Source organism: Lutjanus erythropterus, chromosome 21 (genome assembly GCF_056507025.1).
Source record: "Lutjanus erythropterus isolate fLutEry1 chromosome 21, fLutEry1.hap2, whole genome shotgun sequence".
Taxonomy (NCBI): Eukaryota; Metazoa; Chordata; class Actinopteri; order Lutjaniformes; family Lutjanidae; genus Lutjanus; species Lutjanus erythropterus.
In genome coordinates, this window is record NC_139337.1 from 21,649,966 (window position 1) to 21,675,651 (window position 25,686).

Genomic DNA, 25,686 nt, shown 5'->3' on the forward strand with positions numbered 1-25,686 from the left:
CCACTCCTGTCCTCTGCCCTCGCTCATTGCCTCTCCCAGTGCCGGCCAGGAATAATGAATTACAGTGGATGCCATGGGGGGCTGAGTGAGTGGACTCCATTTTAGCTCAAATTACCTCTCAGATCCCATTCAAATGGCAGTCTCAGGCTGCTCTCTGCCTTCTCTATGTGGCCCCGTCTGGGGTGAAATTATCTGTTCACACCTTTTTCTTCATTTACTCATTGAAGAAGCTTTTCTTGTGGTCATTCCTCCTGTGCTTTAGGGCTAAAAATCAAGCAAAACATAATAAAAACACAGGGAAAGGGCTGCACATACAGCATCATCTTTAACAGTGTAAACAACAGTCCACGTCTCAGTGGGATTTATCAGTTCAGTCAGCGTGCTCAGCCTTGTGTGCCATTCCTGTTGATTCCTCCTCTTCCTCCGCAGGACAATAATAAAAATGACAGCCTAAACCTCAGGTGATGGCACATTATGCACGCCATTCCAAACAAATCCTTTCCCAGTGTAAATTAAACACACCCAGTGCATCTTACAGCCCAGATCAGACTCTGTAAATCGAGCCGGGTAATAAGAATAACTGAATAAAAGCTAATGGAATAAATCAAGGTGAGCATTTCCATGAGCAAGATCATATCCTGAGAGGCAAACAAACAAAAAAACTCACAGATAGTAGGGCTAAAACATGGACACCGCACGTCAATCAGGCTCATTGCTTAGTTTTTCTATAAATAATGAAAGAATTAAATATGAGGGGATGTTTGGGATTCACCACATTTACTCACTGATTTTAAGATTAGCCCCATTTGTTGGCCTGTGTGTGGGCTTTAATTGTACAAATAAAACACATAATAATCAAAATATCGATACTATCATTATAAATTATTTAGAGATTGTTTATAATTATGTTGTAAACACTATAAATCATTAATAAACAATTATAAACAAGGCATAACACAGTTTTCATATGTTAACGCAGGCTCACTATTTGGCAAGGTCCGGATCTACTAATTTATCTTACTGATAACTTACTAACATTTATAACTGGCAAAGGGTGGTTTATTGTGAAATTTAAAGTGACATATGCTGAAAATGTCAAGGCAAACAATATGACCAAAGCCTTAGTGTGTGAATCTAGACATTTAATATGTTAATTTGATGCCAAATGAAACTTGTTGTCTATTAAGATACTCTGACGGTGGTAAAATGCTGGTAATTTATTAACAAATATGTGATAAAGCTGTCAGGTGTAAATGCTGGCTGATGGAGAAGACAAAGCGGGCACATGCACAGACAGACCCCAGGTGGTGCTCAAGCACCTGCCCTTTTGGCCTCTGACTATAAGAGCCCATTTCGCAGAACATTTCCTCTCCTATTTCTTTTCTAATTTTATATTTTTTGTTTTTAAAAGTGGCCCAGCGCATCAGTTCTAAATTAAAAGTGTTGCAATGCAAATTGTTGCAACTGAACATGGGCTTACCTTGTAGTTTTGAGTGCAGATTGGTTGGTTCATTGTTTTATTTATTCAGAGAAGAGCATTTTTCAGTTTTGTGTAAAGCGTTGTTGGTTTTGAATAACTGTTTATTTTATAAACCACTAAACTATGTGCAATGTGGCATAGTTCTAGTGTTAAATGCGGAAACAGTGAATGCTACAGACCACCGTATCTGTATGAATAGATCATTTTCTATAAATCTGATGGGTATTAAACATCTGCAGGGGTGTGCGAGTACTGAAATAAATAAATACGTATGTAAGTTAAACATGTGTTACTGTAGGTAACTTTATTTTTTATAAATAATTATGAGAGGATGCCCTTTTTGTCGCTTGAACTCCTGCCCCCCAAAGCGTCTGAACACGTCCCTGACAGATTCAAGACTTACTGGACAGATAAATGTGGGATCACTATTTGGCAAGCAACAGGTCACTGTTTATCTAATGTGTTGTAACAGCTTATTGATGATTAATAAAATGTTTACAATCTAGTTAAGAACATGATTATAAACAATCTCTAAAATATTTATAATGGTTGTCTTATTGTAAAATGGTACCAAAATATCAAATATGAAAAAGTTATTCTATTAGGGAATGAAAAAAAACAAATCTTGGTACATTAGCCAATAGTCAGTTACAGTAAACTTCCACTGCTATTTCTTATCATTATAAATAACTTTAAATAAAAAAACAGAACAAATTATACACACAGAGTAAATCTAGGTTAAGAAAAAAAGGATCAATTATACAAATAAAAACAATCTGCATTTTGTTCTGTTAAAAAAAAAAGTTTTTATTATAGGTGCACATTATACAACATATATGCTGACACAGACCTGTATAGACCTGTATAGCTGTGATAGGCCGATATCAGTCCAATGATATTGATTGTCCAATATATCGGTCAGTGTATCCTAAAAATCAAAAGCCCAGTCACCTGTTGTGCGTTGCAGAAATCACACGCTTAGACTGAATTTATGGACAAATGCATGGAAGAAATATGTCTAATGTCACCTACTTACATACTGTCAAATAATGCCTCATTTGCATAATCCAAATCATGCTTGCAGCCCTGTTTAGGATGCACTAAAGGTCGATGTTTGTCATGTTTTAATTAGTCTTCATTAGTAGGCGTAAGAGGCATTTTCTGGGAAGCAACAGGCATGCAGCCCATTCATCTCGCTGCTGAGAGACGCACAAAGTTGGCAGGCTAAATTCATCTGGGAAAGTTATTGCGCCTAAAATGGCCTTTGACAGCGCGCCCCCTGATAAGTGACAAATTCACAACATATCTGCGACTGGGGGGTAAAAACAACTCAGGTGCACTGCACAAGGGGGTGAAAGGGAGTGCGGTGCAGCACATGGCGCTTTCAGGGGAGTCCAGCACTATTTTGGCGAGTTTAAACGGCGCAGGGCGCGATGCCACACAGGGAGAGGGGTCGAATAACCGCTTATGACTGACCTGCACCCACTATAATTAAAGTTGCAAGGTGGACCCGCAGACATAACATACATTGTTGCTCACATTTAGAATGAAACGGAAATAAACGGGAGGAAAAACTGGATGAACGTGCAGGATTTTACGAGCACTTTAATTAAACGTGTAACTTTTTATGCGTGGCTTTGTTTTATGTGGTTTTCAAACTATGGTGTGGGGACAAACAGGGGTCCTTGAGTGGGTTCTTGGGGGTCCCCAGCAAAAGGAGGAATACAATATTTTAACTTCTTTTACGTTTTTTGGAAGTTGGAACAAGAAGGAAAGTTTCTGAAAATGATTTATTATCATTTAGTGATCCTAGTTTGATCATTTATTGATTTTATTATCTTCAAATCTAAATTAAATAAAATATTCAGATGGATTCCTTAAGACAAAATCCTCTCTAATGAGGGATTCGTGGTCTGATGTGCATCTACTGTGGCGGTCCCTGACATGAAAAAATTTGGGAACCCACTTAAATTGGATGCAAATTGAAATTTTTATTTAGCTCTATAGTTAAACGTGCCACTGTAAAACTGAATGCTCAAATTTTAGGGACTAATGGAAACATAAAGTTCTACTAACTTAAAAATGGTGAGTACTGTTGAGTGCCAGTAGAACTTCAGTTGCATTTACTGAAAATATTTGAGTTACCTTGATTGGTTATTTAACTGTTGTCATGTAACAAAAACTGCAAATATTTAAGCTCTGATAACTTCCAACTTTTGACTTTATAAACTAAAAAAAATGTGGCAACTGATTGTCTCAATTTTTTGGTTTACTGAGGAAGAATGCACCTCACAAAGATATAGTGATTTGCAGCATATCTACATATAAAGATCTTTAAAAGAAAATAAGTATAAATATAGTAGATTTTGGTGTGGTGCCTGTTGGCCAGATATTTTACTGCTCAGCCTGCATGTTTTAACCTGCTCTGCAGTGTACAAATAAGAGTTTATTCTGCAGCAAGTGCTTTCCACCTGTCTCCCTCCCCACTTGTCCCTCCCTCCTCGTAAACGCAGGAGCTGCAGACAGGTGCACGAGGCATCTAGACGATCCAAAACCCGTAAAGCATCCTGGGTGACCCGCACAGGAGCATCGAGGAGCGAACACTTCATGGGCCACCAGTGGGGGGGTCACAGAACATCAGGTGAAACCGCGGAGCACCTTTTACATTGCATTAGCTTTTCTTTGAGATGCACATTTTCATTCATAAATGCCCCCCTCTTGTCCCTGAAGTCACGTCTCTCAAACCCCGCCACTCTCCCTCCCCTCGTGTTGCATGGTAGCCTATTTGTCCCGTATGAACTGAGAATGTAAACCCATTAACCTGACGGAAATAGCCACCACGTGTAGCTCATTCTTTGGTGTCACAAGTTAAGACGTTCCGACATGTGAACAGCCGAGCAGCTGGAGAACTATACGTGAACAGAAAAGCGAAGGGCCTGCAGACACCAGTTGACTATCACAAGACACTGTAAACCTGATGCGTATTCCTGCGGAGGTGGGGGGGGGGGGCTTTGAGGCTTTAACAACCTTTGTGAGGAAATTCTTAAGAAAATAAAACTCACGAATTACTTTTACACGTTTATTTTGACATGAAAATAATAATGGAACACTAGTTTTTAAGTTAAAAAGTAATCTTTGAGGAGAACGTTCATCTTGAGCTGTTTTTTTCTGTTTTTTAACCTTATTTCCTTTGTTGTTGGGTCTTAAAGTGACCATTTAGGCTGTTTAAAAACCCATATCTTCTCTACCTAATAATGATAAAAAATAAATAAATAAGGTGGACGGTGATTTTCAATTTAAAGCAGTTCACGTTTGGCATGAATTTAAGGGTCGCCATAGCTGCCAAATTTGTTAAATTCTCTTTTGTCATATTTTTTGTGTTAGATTAACCACTGTAAATTTAATGTCTTCTTGATTAGCATATGTAAAAGCCTATTTTTATTTTCATGTTTAAAGATCTGGGATATCCATGGAGTTAAGCGTCCTTTTTTTGCTATAAAATGTTGAGAAATTGAACAAATTCACTCGTCATGTCCTTTATCAACTTTTATTTTAGTTTACGGAGACCAACTTGGGCTCATATGTTAATAATCTTATTTAGAATGAAGCTATAAACCAAATAACTGAATTTGTTTAACTATTTTTCCACTGCAAGACCTGGGACAGAAATCAATATTAAATTTACTAAACTTGCCGCAGTATGAATGGGTTTTTTTTATCATTAAGTTTCATACTTGTCCAGCTTCCAAAACAACTCAGTTAACCACAGCTGAAGAAACTTTTTCCACTTACTTTTGTGACCCTTTTTAACTTGTTTTTTTTTCCCCCAATAGGCTGTAAATTCAGACAGGAGTGCGCGTGCAAGAAACTTCACTTAAAAAAACATTTTGAGGAATATTTGCTCCCTAAAAACGTGTTGAAAAAACAGATTTTCCACCGAACGTTTTTCTCATATTAGTGAAGCATTCGAGAGTTTGCTGATGGGAACTCAGCTGCATTCAATTAGCCTTCATCTAATTTAGCTGAGGCCTTAATTGCGCTCAGGGTGGTGCAGTTGTTTGTGCTAAGCTCTGTTTGAGACTTCTGTGGAGAAATACGAGCCGCTCCTTAAGAACAATCCCAATTCAAATGAGACTTATCTACGCCAGAGCGATCAGACGGATTAAGAGTTATTAAAACCTATAAAGGAGCTGAAACCAGAAGATTCAGCAGCCCCAAAGTCCGCTGCGTGGCCACTCCAGAGGATTTCTCTGTAAACACATTCACACCACGGAAAAATTATATAGACATCAGCTGCATACAGTCATGTATGATGAATAAATAGTGGAGGAAAGAGCGATCCACCAATAGAAACAAATATAAATTAATTAGAAGCAGTACAGGCAATTTTATATTTGTGTATAGCGCCAAATCAGAAGTTATCTCGAAGCACCTTTCTTAAAGAGCTGCAATAATTCATCTAAAATAAACTGCTATCTATCTTGATAATCGATCAATCAGTTCGAGTGTTTTTTTGTTAACAAAAAAGTCAAAATTCCCTGATTCCAGCGTCTGAAAAGTGAATATTTTCTGTTTTCTGTAGTTCTCTATGACAGTAAACTGAATGTCTTTGGGTTGTGGACAAAACAACACAAACAGACATTTTAGGGACGTCATCAACCAAACAACTAATCAATTAATCAAGAAAATAATTGACAATAAAAACGTGTTTATTACAGCCCTAGTTGAGACTGCACTCTTGATAATATATTAACCCAATAGTTCCTACCATGAGGAAGCACTGCGGCAACAGTGGTGAAGAAAAACTAATGCTTCCATTAAAAAAAAAAATCACGTTATGACTTTTAGAAGAATAAAAGTTAGCTTTACATATATGCTAGAGTATTCAGCATGACTGACCAGTAAAATAACTATAGTAGCCTGTTAAGGAGGCAGTGGATTGTAAATTACACTGCAAAAATATAAAATCCTGACAAGAGGAAAAATGTAACAGTGCAGTCACATAATTGGTTCTAATAAAAACCCAAGTAAAGTAACTTTTATTTATACTTCTAAATCCTAACAGAGGTTAGCTGAGAGCACTTTTCATATAAGGAAGGTCTGGACTGTACCCTTTATAATATTATTTACAGAGTAAAGTAATTCCCACCATGAGCAAGCACTAGGATGACAGTGGTAAGGAAAAAACTTTTACACATTATGACTTCTAGAGGAATAAGAAATAGTGCAGTATTCAACAAGATTTGATCAGTAAAATAAAGCAATAGTAGCCTATTAAACAGGCAGAGGGTCTATATTATATGCAAAAAATATAAATATGTCCTGACGGAAATGGTAAAAGTGTAAATGTAGTCAAACAATTGCATTTCTTCCTAATCCAAATGCGAGTTAAATCAACTTTATTTGTTAAGCTCCAAATCATAACAGAAGTTATCTCAGGGCACTTTTTGTATAGTGCAAATCTAGACTGTAGTCTTAATAATATGATTTATACAATAGTTCCTACCATGAGAAAGCACTAGGGCAACAGTGGCAAAGAAAAGCTAAGGTTCTATATCATGGTTTGACTTTTAGAAGAATAAGAAGTAGCTTTACATAGAAGATACAGCATTTCAGAAAGATTTGACGACTAAAGTAAAGCTATAGTAGCCAGTTGAGCAGGCAGAGATGTTATCCTGGCACAAGTGGGAAAAATGTGAATGTGGTCAAATAATTGCCTTTGTTTCTAATCCAAATTCAAGTCAAGCCTATTTTATTTATGTACCACCAAATCACAGCACAAGTTATCGCAGGACACTTTTCATAAAAGCAGGTCTACACCGTACTCTTTATAATATTATTAACCCAATAGTTCCCACCATGAGCAAGCACTAGGGCTACCGGAAAAACTGAACTTTGATATCACATAATGACATCTAGAAGAATAATAAGTAGCCTTACATATTTGACTACAGTATTTCAACACGATTTGTCAAGTATAATAAAGCAATAGTAGCCTACTAAACAGGCAAATGTTCTATATTATGCTGCAAAAACATAAAAATATCTTGACTAGTGGGAAAAATGTAAATGCAGTTTAATAATTGCATTTGTTCCTCGTCCAAATCCAAGTCAAATCAGTGTTATTTGTATAAGCAAGGCCAAGACTGCTGTCTTTATATTATTTGTCCAAAGAGTTATCATCATGAGCAAGCACTAGGGCAACAGCAGAGAGGAAAAACTTTTAAAGTTTTATAATTATGACTTTTAGACAAATAAGAAGTAGGTTAGAGTTTATCAGCCAGATTTAAAGCAATATATTAAGCAGGCAAAAGTTATTAGATGGCAAAAATAAAAATGTATCAAGTGGAAAGAATATAAGTGTGGTAAAATAATTATATTTGATTGTAATCCAAATCCACTTTTTCTTGTAAGTCCCCCACTGAAAACCAAATGCTCAAATTAACTAACTGTAATGAATAGTAAAAACTTAAAATTTGTTTAGAAGTTCTACTAACTTAAAAATGTTGAGTACAATCAAGTGCCAGTAGAATTTTCTAGTTTTTCCTTTACTCTCTCTCTCCATAATCTATGCATTCATCATTTATGTCCTATTTTGACAGAATAATTCAACAGCATGTGTAAATAAGAAAGGCTACTGCTTGTTATTGAGTTGATATATATTGACTACGCTAACAGAGATGGTGACCTGCCCGTTTCTCCCGTATTCAACAGACTACACTTTCTGGAAAATTCCTGGAAAACAATGGCGCATTGGAAACAGGCGGAACTCCGTTATCAAATCCTAAAATTTTATTTCAAAAACATTTTATTTCTAAACTGATTGACTTTTTGCAGTGCAGACTGAACGCAATTAGGCCCGCTTCTAATCTTCTCTAATTCGGCCGCCATGCTCTTCTCGGCTGACCCGGGATGAAAAACAGGGGGCAGCGAGCTTCCAGGCCCACAAAAGCGCAACAACAAAAATCATACAGGATCATCAAATAGGAGCGACGTGCTTTCAGGTTTTGAAAGGCACAGGAAGCTGGAGGATTTGGTCCCGACCCCTGCATGGTGACAGAGCTGATATCTTTTAGAGACCCCCATTCATCTGGAGGGAGGGATGGAGGGATGGTGACCGGGAGAGGGAGGGGTGCTGGGGTGCTGGATTGGGGTGGAGGAGGAGGGGGGGCTCAGGGTGCATCTGCAGAGGTCCCACCGCCCTCTGATCTGTGAGCTGGCACACATCACGGCGTCCATTCACAAATCCTCCTTCTGCGCGTCACCTTTTGTAGTACTCCATAGTACTGAGCGCTGGTGACGTGTAAGACAATCCTACCAAGGAAAATACAGAGGAAGAAAATAGGTTATAGGAACTCAAGGACAGGGCACATGCGCACAATGCATGCGATTTATTATAGTAGTAGTAGGAGGGGTGTGTATACTATATGTGTGTGTGTGTGTGTGTGTGTGTGTGTGTGTGTGTGTGTGTGTGTGTGTGTGTGTGTGTGTGTGTGGAGCAGGAGGAGGGAGGGAACTATAAGTGAATATGAAATAGACCCAGTTGCTGGATTTATAGGCTGCATAGAAACAAAATCTAACTGTGCGCCACCAGCCAGAAAACAGGGAAAATTAACCCTTTAATGCAAAACAAAATAAATCTTCTACTCCTTTTTCAAACAAACAAGAGAAAAGAAGAGAATAAAACTGAAGCATTCACTTATTTAGCAGAACCTGACAGACATGACATGTGCGATAATCAATATTTCTTGCTTCCCTGAACAAGAACAGAATATATTCATGGAATATAATAAATTCATCCAGCCTATGCTTTAACCATATGGCAGCACTTTCATTTTACACTTTTAAAATAGTAAAAATAGCACGTTGTTAATGGCAAGTTTGAAGGCAAATTACTAATAACAATAACAAGAATTTTCCAAAACTTCATGTAATCGATTCGTGATTTGACGGAGGCCTGCTGGCGGCTATTTTGGACGTTACGTGACGGACTGCTGTATGGAGCAAATTATAACAAAAAGCGCTTGAATATGAGAACTGTGCATTTGTGTTCAACATGTGAAAGGGTGGCAGAGCTCGCTTTGATTGTTGCACATTTTTAGTCGCAAATTCACCAGATTCACTAGAAATGCTTGACAGCCGTCACTTTTTTGGGAATGTATGTCTACAACTGCAACATTAGACATAATTTGATCATTTAAAAAAAAACAGCACATGCACTGGTTTTATATATCACCTTAAATAAAAAACTGCACACGTCTATAATACAAGAGACTGAGGACTGTGTTATGAGCACATGCATACACGTTACAAAAACACTACAGACTGATTTGGGTAGTTTCTGATCATGTTACAAGCAAGAAAAATAAAATAGGCCATATTATTGTCCATATATCCATTTCGCCGCGCCTGACAACACAGGCCCACATACAGATATAAAACAGACATTATGTTCAATGGTGTGCTAAAATAGTAATTTAAAAAATGACTTACACTACTATCTAACAGCCGATAAAAGGCAAGACAATAAAACTACAAACAGAGCATGGCATCAAAAGCAGCCAAATATAATAATAAAGCAGGCTCAAAAATCAGATTTACCAATATATCAGTCAATTAATAACTTTACATGGAAAATAAAATAAAAAACAACAACATAATAATATGCAAATCAATTGAATGCTACAGCACTATTTTTTAACCCTTAATCAACCAGAACAAGCTGTCATGCAATGTATTTTCATTCACAATCAGAAAAGTAAAGCAGAAAGTCTGACTTTCATGTCTTTGGACAGTAACATAAACATAGCGATGATGATCATTCTCTAGTAAAACAAGACACATTCTGTCTTTTCTTTCACCATCAGACAAAAAAAAAACAAGCCAGTCAAAACAGAACAGATAAGAGTCAATCAAAACCCAACAACAACGTCAGGTACACACTGCAAAAAATACACCTGTAGTGGAGTTTTTTGTATTAAAAAGATTACTTTTGCAGACTAGGGTTTCACCTTATTTCGAGGTGGGTCCTGCGCGTAAAAATCACTATTCCCGACTCGCTCCCATCAACCCAGCCTCATTTTTGTCTTAAATCGCCGCTTCAAAATGGGAAAAAAAGTGAAATAACTGTCAGATGTGTCACTTTTGAAAGCAAACTATGAATTTAATGCTTAATATCTGCACGTTTGGCGTGTTAAACGTGTATATTTTGCAGTGCACACAGCCTCTCATTATAATTCAGAGCCCTGAAATGGTGTCATTTCCTCCAGACATCCCCTGTTTTTGCTGGGAGGTTAGAGGCCAAGCCCAGGCGGTAGCGGCCTGTCTGTGCCTCCATTGTCTGCTGCTTATTTAGCGCTCAACATTAATCTGCGCTTCCCCTCACAAGTGAGAAACAATCGCAGCATGAGAGTGGCCTGTCTAATTACATCTTTCACTCCCAACTTTCACTGCAGCAGCAGCAGCAGCCCGACGTGGAGAGCTCGGATCATAGATGGGCCCTTTGTGATGGGGACATATGAGGGTGTTGTTCAGGTAGATTTGGAGATAAGAATTTTTAAAATGCAAGAACCAGAAAGCAAGCATCCACTTTTAGTCGAAAAATACAATTCAAAAGATCAGATCAAGGCTTTTCATGTTAGTGAATATGTTTGCAAATGAGCACAATATATTTGTTTGGGTTTGAACAAATATATTGTAGGTATTTTAGGTAATAGGTCCTCACTATAAGTGCTTTGCAGTTTGGACAAAGCCTGTGTTTAACAAGTGAAAAGTCATGGAGGGAATGAATACTGCAGGACAATACCTGTCTTAGACTCAAGCTTAAATTACAGATCTTAAACGTGTCATGAATAAAAATTAAAACAACAGTTTTGGGCAGCAGGTTACTGTCGCATCAAAAAAAGTACATATTTTCCAAATAAATGGTAAAAATAAATATAATACGGCTGACCGGCCTGTGTTTTAAAAAAAAAGATAATCACAACAAAGTAGGTTAAGCGTGTTCATTTCACAAATGTGTGTATTACCAAACACCCCAAAACTACAAAAACAGACAATGTGTGCTTGCAGTAATAAAAATCAGACATCTGACTGACTTTCTAACTGAATTGTTCAAAGGCTCCTCACTCAGTCTCAGTCTTGCTGCTCCTCTGGTCCTCCTCGGTGCCCCCTGTGCATTTTTACGCGCAGCCCGGGTTCAAACAGCCAGCGGAGAACCGGCTGAGACATCCCTGCGAGCCCCGCTGGCGTCCTGGGAGGAGGGATAGAAACTTAGTGCTGGTCAGCAAAGTTACTCAAAGTTTTGTCTTTGGCGCGACTCGGTACCCTGAGCACCGTGCACAAAACAGTTTGTTTGCATCACTGATTTCTTTTAAAGGGATATGGACCCAGTTCTTCTTGGTCGAGCGCAGCGTCACGACAGGCGAACATGAGAACATCAAAAAAAAAAACTTTAACACAACACATCCCTGCGTGTCTGAAATCAGAGAGAAGGAGTCTTTGGATGTCACTTTTCAGTTTTGATGCATTTTGTTGCCAATTATGAGGCAACACGTCACCTCCTGCAAACCAGAGGGGTTAAATTTCACGATACAGGCAGGAATATGCGGTTGCTATAGGTTAAAAAAGAGATAAATGTTTAAAGATTAAATTAAATTTTAAAGAAAATACACTCACCTCACCCTCGGCTCAAAATGTGAGCAGCAAATCTGTTTTACGCATTTAACCTTGGCCAGGACAATCTGACTATAAGTTACTCTGAATGCAATTCCCCTTACAGGTGTTTAATTTTATGACAAAAGCATCACAAAATGTGCATACATGAAGGTAATGAGACAAAATCCTGCCAAAATGGGGTAAAAAGGCATATTGTGAGTGCCGTGACATGAAAATCGTTGAGGTTGGAATCTTATCTGAAAATACGCACTTAGGCAAGACTGAAAACACTACAATCTGTTGAAAATGTCAAACCATATATTTGCATGAAAGGTTATTATAACACATGTAAGGGTAATTTGACTTAAAGTCAGTTTGTCCTGAGTAAATCCACCCAATGCATTCACTATAGGCCATTTTACCCTATTTTGCAAGGACTTTTGGCTCATTTGGCTTCATATGTGCACGTTTTCTGTTGTTATTGTTTTAAAAATTAAAACTCAATTCAACCAAGAGCATTTAAAAGTGTCTTGAATCAAACTTCCTCACACCCAATACATGTTATAGTGAATTAAAAGATAATTAAAATGCACTATTCTTCATTTTATTGGGAATTCCTCCCTGCCCTGCAAGCAAGCAAAGAACCCCGGGGGTCCCCACACAGCCCACTCTGACAAGCGATGCTTCAACCTTTCATTGTTTTAATAAACACAAAGTAGAGTGCATCGTGTTTTTTTCTTTTTCTTTTTGCAAACTAAACTGCCCCCCCACCCTCCCCCCCAAAAAAATGAAAGTTGCAGCTTCATCAACACACAGATGAATTATTGGGAGTATGTGGGAGCATGCACTGGATTTAAATTAGGCTTCTTCTTCTCCTCCATCAGGACTCTTCCCCTTTACTAAGGCGAGGATGGGCGTTTGTGGACTGCTCTGGAGCCTGCGTCACGTGGCTTGGTTTCTGCCTTCCCATTGGTCCAAGGCACGTGTCTGGGAGGACGGTGGGAAAACGTCACTCGGGGGGCTCGTATTGAAAATAAGAACAAAACTCCAGAGTGAGAGTATTAGAGCATCAGTTTAGGAGCCTCTTTATTTACCCTTAGTTTAGTTTAGGCGTAGGCACTGCTGCTCACACTCAAATCGGATAACAATAAATTGGACGGTGCGCAAATGGCACATGTTTTAGCTCTGCGGTGTCAGTTGTAACCCGAGGTTGAGGGAATATATGTCAAAAAGTATGCTTTTCTCAGAGGACACTACCGCAAGGCTTTGCATGGTGTCCAAGGCACTCACTAGAATTTGAGTTTTATTTTTTTATTTATTTTACGCGCAGTTTTTTTACGATTTAATTTCCCCCGAAGTTCTTTGCGAATTTTTCTTGCAGCAGAGAGAGCGATAAAGGGGTTAAAGAGAGTAAAGTGAATCAGTATGGAAGAAAATGATCACGGCAGCAGAGACGTGGTGGTGGAGCGGCAGGAGTCGGCGGATGAATCAAACAGAGCCATCCTTCCCCTCTTACAGGCGCCGGGGAACCTGCAGCAGATCCCTCACCGGGTCACCAATTTCTTCATCGACAACATCCTGCGGCCGGATTTCGGACGCAAAAAGGACGCGGGCGCAAACCGCGAAGAGAGCAGCCTCCTGGCATCGCGGGAGAGCCACCACAACAGCCCCGCCGCCCCTCAGACTGAGCCGGTGGGGAGCACGGTGCCGGCGGAGGGGACCTCCACCCCGCACACGGTCACCGCCACCAAGAAGCAAGCGATAGCCGCTTCAGAGGAGCCCATAAAAGCCCGCGGGGAGAACGGAGACCAGTGCCTAAGCTCAGACTCAGACAGTTCACAAGCCAGCTCAAACACTCCCATGTCGCAGCCCATGCTGTGGCCAGCCTGGGTCTACTGCACCCGATACTCGGACAGGCCTTCTTCAGGTTGGTGCCACCGTGCATGTGTTTTCCTCCATCTATTCTATACCGTGTTCCCGGTAACCTGAAATACCCCGTAACACTGACCCCGGATGCCTTGACCGACTTCTCCCGAGCAGAGCAGAGCAGAGCGAAGCGTGCAGAGCTGCGCAAACACACCATTTAGCAAATATAAATCCAGAAAAGTAGAATTTTTAGAAATATTATTTAACACAAAAGGCAAATTATGTGGTCGAGTACATGAAGAGCATGCCATTGTAGAATGCATGAAAAATACGAGACAAAAAGAAATATTAAAAAGGCTTTTCGGGTGAGAGGAGGCCTATTTTAAAATGCAAGCGAGCAAGAAAAATCTTTTAAATCTCCCAGCTTTCCTTAAATCTTTTTATTTAAACTTCACACCAAAATACTTACAAAAAAAACAGGAATTTGACGCACAGATTTTTCGTTACAAAATTGTTGCCATTGAGGCAGTCTTGTTACGAATTTCCTCTGGTTATGAATATGATAATAGTGGGGTCCTACATATACTAAACACAAGCGCGCTGACAGGCTGCACGTCTTCCAGAGCATTTTAATAATATCTGGAGCTCTTGTCATGAATGTTTCTGCTCTTTAAGATGCGTTAGGCAAGTTGTGTTTGGGATGGATTAAATATGCAACTGTTTCCACAATGGACGCCATGTATATGTAGCCAGTACTACTTTTTCTAATCTTTATTTATAAGAAAACACATGCTACAACTTCTCACCCTCTGGTGAGGTTAATATGTAGTGTATTTTCTCTTACTGTCTATCAAAAGTGGAGTACAACTTGTTCTCATGCATTATGTAACGCTGTATGGAGTGGCGTAGGCGACTACTACGAGTTGTAGCTGCAGTTTTGATGTATACACACACACACACGAGCTGATTCATCAGTACACAAAGGTTCGGCCTGCGTGAGTTTTGTGGTTTCATTAATGTTTTGCTCTGTCGTTTTGGATGAGGGAACCAAAGATCCCTCCACCAAACAGGCCTCCATCCATCCAGATGGAAAATTAATGTGTATCCAGTGTGTGCTGCTGCTCAGATTCTGTTCACGTTTGTCCATTGAGGAGCTTTTCAAGTGGCCCTGCACAAAAACAAAAAAATGCAAAGTAGCTGCACTGAGATGAATCCTGTATTTCAGCTGAGAGGTGTCACTGATGGGTTTTTTTTTTTCCAGTGTTGTCCTATTGGTTAATAATTCCTTATTACTACAGACAGTGTCTGTGTGTGACTGTGTGTGTGTGTGTGTGTGTGTGAGTGTGTGTGTGTGTGTGTGTGTGTGTGTGTGTGTGTGTGTGTGTGTGTGTGTGTGTGTGTGAGTGTGGCTACGTATATGTGTGTGTAAGCGAGGAAGAGGATAGAAACAGGGAGGGAGGGGAGGTTTTGCTTCTTGGGTGTTTTCTTCAGTGGACGTGTCAACATTTTACAATCAATCCTTCACTTTTTTACAACTTCGCCAAAAATTCTTACGAACAAAACTTATTTTGGTGATTTAAAAAAAAAAAAAAAATACACCTATACGAATGACAACTAATGTCTAAACAGCCATTTCTTCACTTATTTTTGGATTTTGGAGATTAAAATAAGTTTGAAAATCTGGATTTTCTTGATAAATAAACTTCTAAAATTAACCACGCACATTTTAAATACGAAGAGCTTGAAAGGACACAGCAGATAATGACAACACATATCTGAGCAGCTATTTGTTTACTAATTCCTCCATTTTGAAAATTAAAATATGTTTACAAATCCACATTTTCCTTTAAAATAGACTTTACGCACATATTTAAATACAAAAATCTTCTCAGGACACTGCATAATGACAACAGCAGTCTGAACAGCTATTTGTTTATTCATGCCTCAATTTTGGAGGTTAAAATTCGTTTAAAATCCATATTTTATTCTACAATAGACTTTACACATTTTAAATACAAAAAGCTTCAAAGGACACAGAAACCCAGTGACAACAGAAGTCTGAGCAGCTATTTGTTTATTAATTCCTTCATGTTGGAGGTTAAATTAAGTTTTTTCCCAAAAACAAATTGGACTTAACTCACATTTAAAATACAAAAAGCTTTAAAGGACACAGTATATAATGACTGTGGAAGTCTGAGCAGCTATTTGTTTGCTAATTTCTACATTTTGGAGACTAGAATAAGTTTAAAAATCTATATTTTTCTCTAAAATAGATACCAACATTTTTAAAAGCAAAAGCTTCAAAGGACAGTAAATAATGACAAACGATGTCTGAGCAGCCATCTGTTTACTAATTTATCCATTTTGGCGATTAAACTAAGTTCAAAATATACATTTTCCCTTAAAATAGACTTTACGCACATGTTTTAGATACATTTGTGAGCTCTATCCTAAATGTAACGTAGTATCATACCATACTAGTTATACGTGGGACCAACTTTTAATGAGAAAACCCTACAAATTATTATTATTTTTATTCATAAAGTTGTTTTTCTGATAATCGCCATATTCGTGACCATGTCTTGATACTGACAAACCAATCTGTGTCTCTGTGACCCCCTCACCCCATATCACCCACACTACAGGGCCAAGATCTCGCAAACCAAAGAAGAAAACGACCAGCAAAGAGGACAAGCGACCACGGACGGCCTTCACAGCAGAGCAGCTGCAAAGACTAAAATCGGAGTTTCAGACAAATCGGTATCTGACCGAGCAGAGGCGGCAGAACCTGGCGCAGGAGCTGGGCCTCAACGAGTCCCAGATCAAGATCTGGTTTCAGAACAAGAGGGCCAAAATCAAGAAGGCCAGCGGCGCTAAGAACAGCCTGGCCTTGCACCTGATGGCACAGGGACTGTACAATCACGCCACCGTCACGTCGAAAGACGAAAAATCAGACAGCGATTGATTTCCAGAAGAAGTCACAGCAGCCTCCTGACGAAAAAGAACCTATAGTAATCCTATCATAGATTTTTTTTTATAGAGATATCACTGCAAAACTCTACCTACAGGAATATTTAATGATAAAAAAAAATACCATAAAGCTCTATTACTACCACTATGGGTCCAGGAAATTAAAAAAATAAAAAGAACAATAAGGTCCCTACAGGAATATTTAATGGCACCACGAGTCTCTATAGGAATATTATAGTGATTTTTCGTTCTGTGGGAGGTTTTGTCAAGCCTACAATGCAATAATTTCATCGAATAAAGGGCCAGTGTGTAGAGTATACCAGCATAAATTGTTTAAAAAAAAATAGAGAGAGATATTTCTGCAATATCACGTCTATAAAAGATGTTGTATAAAGGTATGTTTTCATTGTCTGTCGTCCCCCCAACTCGCCCCCACCACACAGGACAGGACAGGAGGTACAAATGCTTCTTACACCCTTCATTTTTATATATAGCCCTACTACTACTGCTACTACCCATGATTGTCATCATTTTAAACTAACTGGCACTTTCCATCTGTCAGTGAAAACAAACTGAAGTCCAAAGAATATTTTTCTGCTGCATCCAGGCTACTGTGAATTTAAATAAATGCTAACACGAGTTTTATTTCCATGCTTTGTTGGTTTCCTTGTGTTTGATGTGAAAAAAAAAACGGACATAGGAAGGTGTTTTTTTGGAGTGGGCTAATTGGGCAGACTCTGAATTCTTTTGATACATTTTTAAAAAACGAAAAAATCAACAAGAACTGTTTATTGTTATAATTATTATTATTATAAGCGACTGAAAGAGGGAGGTAGCGATTTTTCTAACACGCCATTTGACTAAAAATGCTAAGTTAGACCTTGCTTCTATGTATGTGGTCGTCTCATAGCCTTTAAACGAATATTATGTGCGTATTCCCTTCGTTATACCAATGCATCAGTGCAGCTATTATAGTTTTTAAATAGCAATATGAATCATTTTTTGTAGCTAAATGAATTGAAGGCTATAATGCTGCCTATAAAGTCACAGAAACAACTCAACTGTAGCATAAAGACAATGATGACAACCATTCTGCGCACTCTTTGAGTATAGACTATAAAAAGCAGGTTATTGGATGTTCTTGTTAAATCTTTCTCTATATACAGTTTTATTACATATCCATATATCATAAAAAGAAGGCAAATCCGTCAGTGACTGTATTACAAATGTTGGAAATCTCTTATCGTTGTTGAAAGGACTTCATATGTGTATTTATATAGATTATATTGAGAAAAAAATCTATCCAATGACCAGTGTTGCTTTAGAGTAGATATCTGAGGTGTTTACACTGCTTGTTTATCTTGCAATAACTTCTTTTTGTTTTCTTTTGTTTTTTGTTTTGTGAATGAAAAATAGTTTATGGGGCCTTTGCATGAAAGCTGCAATTTGTTGTACTTGGGCAAATAACTGTGTTTATAAAAACTTTGGTCTTTATCGACGGAAAGTATGATCGAGCTAAGTTTTAGACTGTATCCATACCAAATTGTGGACTTTTTGCCTTTTTCAAAGTGTTTTTGTTGTGTATCTGCAAAAAGTGTGTGTGAATTAAAATCCACCAAACAGAAACACACTTTGCCTTAAAAGTTCAAGTGTGAACTTTTTGTGAAACAGAACTGTGCCGAAATCAGAGAAGCAGTATTACTTCAAATGCAGACTATTCAAGTTTAATGCCTTTTATGAAAAACTGCTGGTACGACATTATGAATTTACTCATCAGCGTATATCTATCTATATATGAACATGTTTAAATAAAATTACAACACAGAGTTGTAGAATACAATGCTATTTTTTATTTTATGTTGGAAGTATTCTTTGGTATAAATGTACATAATTTGTATCATGTATTAATTGTGTAATTAACTGCCTCCTGAAAAACTGCAAAAGAAGAGTAAATAAAACCTTGAAGATTATACACAAACAAGCTTCTTGCATCTTAATGTGCAGCAGGGTTACATAAGAAAAACAGAAAAAATAAATAAAGTTTGGTTGAAAAAGGAAATGTGACCTTCAATCAATGCTAAACTTCAAAATGTAGAAAAAAACAAATGCACTACTGGCTAAAGTTTTCCAGAAAAGAGAAATATGTGCATTAATAGTGTTGCCAAGATGTAAAATGTTCACAAATGTAATCACTTCTTGGATCTTCATGTGAGACAGAGTTCCGTAAAATCACAGAAAAAATGAATGAGGTTTGGTTGAAGCAGCAAACGTTGTCTTCAAATTAACGCTGAGATTAAAAATGTAGAAAAACACAAATCCATTGCTGGTTAAAATGGCCAGAAAAGTGAAATATGTGCAGTAGCAGTGTTGCCAAGATGTCAAATGTTATCACAAACATTATTAATTTGCATAGCATGACAAGTTTCTTCCATCTTTATGTGAAGCAGAGTTCCATAGAAAAAAAACAGAAAAAATAATGGCTGAAGCAAATGTGACCTGTAATCTCTGCAGGCATTAAAATGTAGAAAAAAAAACCATTACCGGCTAAAATTGTCCAGAAAAGAGAAATATATGCTATAATAGTGTTGCAAAGATGTCAGATAGTCACAAGTTTCTTGCATCCTTATGTGAAGCAGAGTTCCTTAAAAACACAGAAAAAATAAATGAGGTCTGGTTGAAGCAGAAAATGTGACCTTCAATCAATGCTGAGCTTCAAAATGTAGGAAAAAATGTAGAAATAACAAAGGCATTAATGGCTAAAATTGTCCAGAAAAGAGAAATATGTGCAATAATAGAATTGCCAGGATGTCAAATGTTTACAAATGTAATCACAAAAAATATTAATTTGAATAGCAAGGCAAGTTTCTTGCATCTTTATGTGAAGCACAGTTCCTTAAAAAGACAGAAAAAAATAAATGAGGTTTGGTTGAAGCAGTAAATGTCATTTTCAATCAGTGCTGAGCTTCAAAATGTAGAAGAACAAATGCATTACCGGTTAAAATTGTCCAGAAAAGAGAGATATGTGCAATAATAGTGTTGCCAAGATGTCAAAATATTCACAAATGTAATCACAAACATTATTAATTTGCATAGCATGACAATCCTTTCCATGCAAACGCCCACTCCTTCTATGGGCGGTGCAGGATCACATTCATGGAGGATCAAATTCATGAGGTTTGAGATTAAAACATTCGCAAAGCATCCAAACATTATGCAAGGGAGAGCCTTGAACAATTCCCAGGCATGTTTCCTCAACAATGCCTTATCTGCATTTCCATACTTGCACCGCTAGTCTTTGAACGCCATGTCTAACGGCCGGTGACTAGCATTAGAGCAGATAGGGCTGCTCCCAGCACTGTCTCCACGACGGTCAGTCTTCCTTGCTGCTTCTGAAAAGGAGCCTGTGCTTCTATCACAAGGCAGGAATGGGAGTCGAAAAGCAGAGAGAGGAGAGGAGAAGAGGAGGGGAGGGAGGGGGAGACACTAGAGCGAGAGAGAGAGCAATGAAGGTCAAAGCCTGTCATGGCTGCAGGTGGCTGGTTTCCCCCCCTCCCGCCCCTCAGTAACCCATTCTCCACACACAGCTTTCTCACTCACTACTCTCCCTCTTTCCCTCATATACACACACACACACACACACATATACACACACACACACTCACACACACATCTTACTATCACTTTTTATTTTATTCTTGCCTGGCACGCACACATCCCCGCACACTTCATTCATTTCTCACATGCACACATACACCCCTGTTGTTTTGGCCCTTCATTCAGCGCATCAATAGGAACCTTCATCAAAATATTCACAGGCAGGGGAAGCTCCCTGAAGTTCAGATAGGGACACACACCAACGCATGAACAATAGCTGAAGCTGTAAGGCTGCATGGGCACATTCTGCTGGAACAAAAAGCTTTTATCTGAGAATAATTTGTCTCATCTCCAGAAATAGTGAGATTCAGGTGGTCAAAGTGATCAGCGGACTCATTTCTAAAAAAATGTCCTTAGATTTGTCTTAAGATAATTTCCGGCGGTGTGCTTATGTTCGATTCATAAAAGAAACTGAGCATAAAAACTTTGCTTAAGCAGGTTCTAAGACATGTCTCTAAGACATCTCTAAATCTGAAATTAACTTGAAATTGACAGCACCTGCCTTACAGTCAGCGATTTCCTCTTACATAATGCAAGAACAAATAAGAGTTAAGTCAGAAACAGCCAAGGGGCAAAAGAGAAAAGTAAACTTTTTGGTAGACAGGACCCCGACTGGGGGGTTGAAGCCAGGCAACACGTATTATTCAGTGGACAAACAAAGCCAAACATGTAGCTTGAGAGTGTATCGTAATTAATTCCGTATACCTTTAATAAGGGTTGGGTGATGCTTAATTGGCATGTGAGGATATCCACATCGCGATGGGCGATGACATCATTGCTGGGTCTAGAAGGCATTTCGTCTCAGCACCACATGTCTGTAACGTAGTGTTCAAAGAGAAAATAATAAACATGACATTGAGACGTAGAGCAATGACCAGCAGCAAAAGCTTTTTATTTTCTCTCGCACTGTCAAAACTGGAACTCAGGCAACAACTATAAGGAGACACACTACCTCAAATATGGAAGGCTTTTAAATCACAACGTTACGATGGTAGAGGGCTCAGTGGTCGATGACTGTCAGCCATTGCTGCACATAAACTTGCTATTCTTTCCAAATACGTTAAATGCGAAAGTTTGAGGTTGGTAAAACATCCCAAGCACAGCAAAATTGAGCAAATACAGGCAGAGAGCAGGGCCCTAATTTGTGGAACAGATTTACAGACAATTTTGATCTTAAGTAATACTTAAGATCCAAATTCTTTAAAAATGTATTCTAAAAGTTAATTATAAAACTTTATTGAGCTCTGAGCAAAGTCTAGACTTAAGTGATTTTCCTGCTGGTTTTGTTGAGGTATTACATTTTGGGATGCATATGTGCCCAAGCCTGTGGTGAACTTAGCATTAGCTTTACAAACAATGTGCTAGGAACGATGTATTTGGTTTTGTTTGTCAACCCACTATATAGTCCACAGAAAAATATGTGTTGCCTGGCTTCAGTCTCCTTTATCACTGCTGTGATCTCAACTTCCAAAAAGATCCAAAAAGCTTCTCTCTCTCGGTCCATGGCTATTCCTGAGTAAACCCTCATTTGTGCTGCATTATAAAACAGGAAATCACAGATTGTAAAGCAGGTGCCACCAGTTTTAAGTTAATTTTTGATTTATAGACACTGGTGCATAAATTACAAATGGGCTTCTTAGAACCTGCTTAAGCAAGTTTTTTTTATGCTTAGTATCTGAATCAAACATAAGCAAGACATCAGAAATGATCTGAAGACTAACTTCAGGCACAAAGCTAGGAACGGCCCTTTGGCACATGTGCATCCCAAACTGCAATACCCATACATAACCAGCAGGAAAATTGCTGAGGTCACGAATAGACTTTGCTTATAGGGATAAGATCATTTCCATGCCAAGGTAGGCATCAAAATAGGGATCAAAATTGATCGTAAGTCTGTTTTATAAATGTGGCTCCTTCGTTTGGGTCTCTGATTGCGTCACGCAACAGACAAGTCTTCAATTGCTGTGAGAACATAATATATGACATAAATTATCAATCAACTGGGTATGAGACTGACAAATAAACATCTCTGCTAGAATATGGTGCAGAAAAATTTAGCATTCCTATCACATTATTCATGAAACTGATGCAAAGTTGGGTGCATATGCATCTCAAACTGCAGTGCTCAGTACTAACTACTGGTTATGTCGGAGTACATAACCAGCAGGAAATTTACTTACATCAAGTCTAGATGTTGCTTAGAGATAAGATCGAGCCAAGTCAAAGTAAGGTTTTATAAATAACTACTTATGTGTGGGTTTCTGCTTAAGTCATCCTTAAAAGGGGCAGTTCATCCCAAAATCAGTTTCATGTAGTAACTATTTTCTTTCTACAGTAGAATCTACTGGAACTACTTTCCTTCCAAAAGAAGAAAAAAAGTAGTTCCTACATGAATCTGCTCACAATGGCTGTGGATTATCTTGAGTAACTGGGTCATGATTTCTGGAAAGAGCCATTGCTGTTGAGTTTTTCAAATGTATTTTTTTGGTGCTTTAAAGACCACAGGCCGAGTGGCATTTAGTTACATACAAGAGAAGGCTGACGTCTCTGTGGCCAATATCTCAAAAACTCTGCAACTCACACCAGAGCAGCCTAGATGGATAAAAAGCACTACAGGCCAGAGGAAAAATATGTATTTTTGATTTTTGTGATTTTGTCCCTTTAAGATCAAAATTGATTCTAAGTCCATTTTATAAATGAGGCCTCTTTAGTGGGGTGTGTTTGAGCTTCTGATTGCCACTCAACAAAGAAGTCTTATAATAAATGACATAAATCATCAAAAAACCGGAGCAGATAAGACCGGGAAATAAACATCTCTCCTGGAAAAAAGGGGGCAGAAATTGCAGAAAAGTTATTTTATGGAGTACTGCTGACAACTTCAGAAAGTTCTCCTGCTGTAGAGAAATGGAAGTGAGCGCAGGATACATCAGGAAAAGTATCAATGTCTACCTCTAAACACAAAAGGGCCCCCATCCTGCTATGACCTCTCCCTACCATCCTCCCCCCTCCCCTACTGTGTCATTTACCCACAGTTTCTAAATGCTTCCTACGGGCCAGAGTGGAATCTGCTCAGAGGTGCCTGGGCTTTGTGGCGGAAACATAATTAAAGTGGTGAAAGATGTAAAAGGTGAAGAATGGGGATGACATCAGGCCAATTTCACACTTGGCACTCGAATGGCTAGGTCCAAGCCAGGACTCTTGCCTCGCAACACAGATCAAAGCCCACTGTCACCGCACCAGTGCAGCAAAAAAAAGAGGCAAAAGGACACCTAACTATGCTAATCCCCAGGACGAATATATTTTAATCTTGTTAGAATACAAGTTAATGCCGTGGCTCAGTGACTGAACTTTTTGGCAAGAATGAGAGGTGGACAGAATTACTTTTACCTTTTCTACATGAGGTGCCTCTGTCTGGCACCGGATAAACAGCCAGAGTCTGAACAAACTTTCTTTTGGGCAAACTCAGCACATTATCAAGCAGCAATACTGTACAGGCAGCAGATAGCCGCTGAAAAGGCGAGCAACAGTTTTCATTAAGAACAACAAGGGGGGAAAAAAAACCTCCAACCCCAGTGGTTGTGTCAGTGACCCCGTCTGAATCCCCACTAGGGCACCTAACATGCAAAGGAAATGAGTATTTTGTGGACTGGTTTGTCCCCTCTCACATTGAGCCCTCCTTTCTCAAAAGCACCTTGGTAACCCTTGATCTCTCATGTATGGAAGTCAGGGCGCTGGGGCCTGCAGAAGTTGACTAGGCAGACAATAGCGAGCGGATGCTTTCTGGAAAAGTCACACCCAGGCAACTCTCATTTCACACACCGTGTTTGAGCGACCCTTGAAAAAAAAAAAAAAACAGATGCAAGACTTTTCAATAAAGATTCTTTTTGTTCACTTGACGAAATTCAGAAAAAAAACAAATCTCTGTGAACTTTTTCCCATGTAGCCACCATATGTGTTTTTTCTGAGTGGATGTTTTCCTGCTTTAGGGAAAGGATTGCATTAAATTTCACAAAGTTGTTTTTTAATGTGGTTTGACCAGGGCTGAATCATGGATGTGTCAGACAAAGATTTCCCTTGTTTTTGTACAAAATATGGAAACACTGATGAGAGAACACTTTAGAAAATATTTGTTAACATTATAGAGTTTGTATTTGTTTGATGATGGTGACGCAGGTTAATTGCTTCAGTTAATGATTTTTTTTAGACTACATTAGACAAACACATCTGAAACTCTAAAAATTAACTTTCAACATACATAATATAAACTATCTTTCAATCAAATTATATTCTTCTCTGAACAAAATAAAAATTTTAACTCATGAAATGTTGCCAGATTTTGCATATTTTTAACTTTATGTTGATATCTAACAAATTAAGGGCTGCAAATAGTAATTATTTTCATTACTGGTTGTTCATTTTTTATTGTCTGTTTGTTGTCTCTATTTTTCATCAGTCGATTAATTGTTCAGTCCAAAAAATAAAATCCTAAAAAAAACAAAAAAAAAAACAAAAACACAGCCCATCACAATTTTCCTTCAAATATTCAAATAACTTATTTCGTCCAACCATGAGTCAAAAATCAAAAGTTATTTCACTTATGATCGATAAATCATGATCGAAAATGATGATAAAACGGAGAAAAACAGCAATTATTCACAGTTCAGAAGCTGGAGCCTGTAAAAGTTTCATAATTTTCTCTAAGTTAATGACTTAAACTTATCATTTATTGGAATTGTTGTAGGTTATCGTTCTACTGATAGACTGATCAATTAATTAACAAATTGTTTCAGCACCAAACATGATAATACCAGTAATACGACTATAGCCTGTGTAAAACGCATCACATTTAAACTTCATGTTATTTCCCATATATTATAAGTAATAAAAGCGACATCAGTAATATATGAATAAAAGTGATATTATACTGCAATCCACAATTTCTTAACAACTTTTGTAATTATTTGGACAGTAAAAAAGTTTTATCTGGCAATGATTAACACTGCATTTTAACAACTAATGGCCAGGGGTGGATAAAATTTTTCAAAACATTTTATTTTTTA

The 25,686-nt window shown here is 38.2% G+C and overlaps 2 protein-coding genes across 5 annotated transcripts in view; one reads left to right on the top strand and one right to left on the bottom strand.

Moving 5' to 3' along the window:
- Window positions 1–8,250: 8,250 nt before the first annotated feature.
- LOC146307633 (uncharacterized) overlaps window positions 8,251–25,686 on the bottom strand; it is a 41,789-nt gene continuing 24,353 nt past the window's right edge. For 2 of the 4 annotated variants that reach the window (XR_014772700.1, XM_084747172.1), the window contains 3 exons: window positions 21,332–21,441; window positions 11,609–11,732; window positions 8,251–8,794 (listed from right to left, as the gene is read on the bottom strand). The gene's annotated coding sequence lies outside the window, so the exon portion shown is untranslated. Of the gene's footprint in view, window positions 8,795–11,577; window positions 11,733–21,331; window positions 21,442–25,686 lie in introns of all 4 variants that reach the window. The other 2 variants (XM_084747173.1, XM_084747174.1) reach the window with 2 other exon arrangements.
- Window positions 13,180–18,953, top strand: en2a (engrailed homeobox 2a). The gene is made up of 2 exons (XM_084747171.1): window positions 13,180–14,063; window positions 16,648–18,953. The coding sequence occupies exons 1-2, from the start codon at window positions 13,562–13,564 to the stop codon at window positions 16,965–16,967; spliced, it is 822 nt and encodes a 273-aa protein (XP_084603297.1). The 5' UTR covers window positions 13,180–13,561; the 3' UTR covers window positions 16,968–18,953.

What these genes read in the sequence shown, in the direction of transcription:
- en2a (XM_084747171.1), top strand. Translation starts at nt 13,562, where the DNA reads ATGGAAGAAAATGATCACGGCAGCAGAGACGTGGTGGTGGAGCGGCAG. An exon ending in CTCGGACAGGCCTTCTTCAG is followed by an intron (nt 14,064 to 16,647) that starts GTTGGTGCCACC and finishes CCCACACTACAG; the next exon opens with GGCCAAGATCTCGCAAACCA.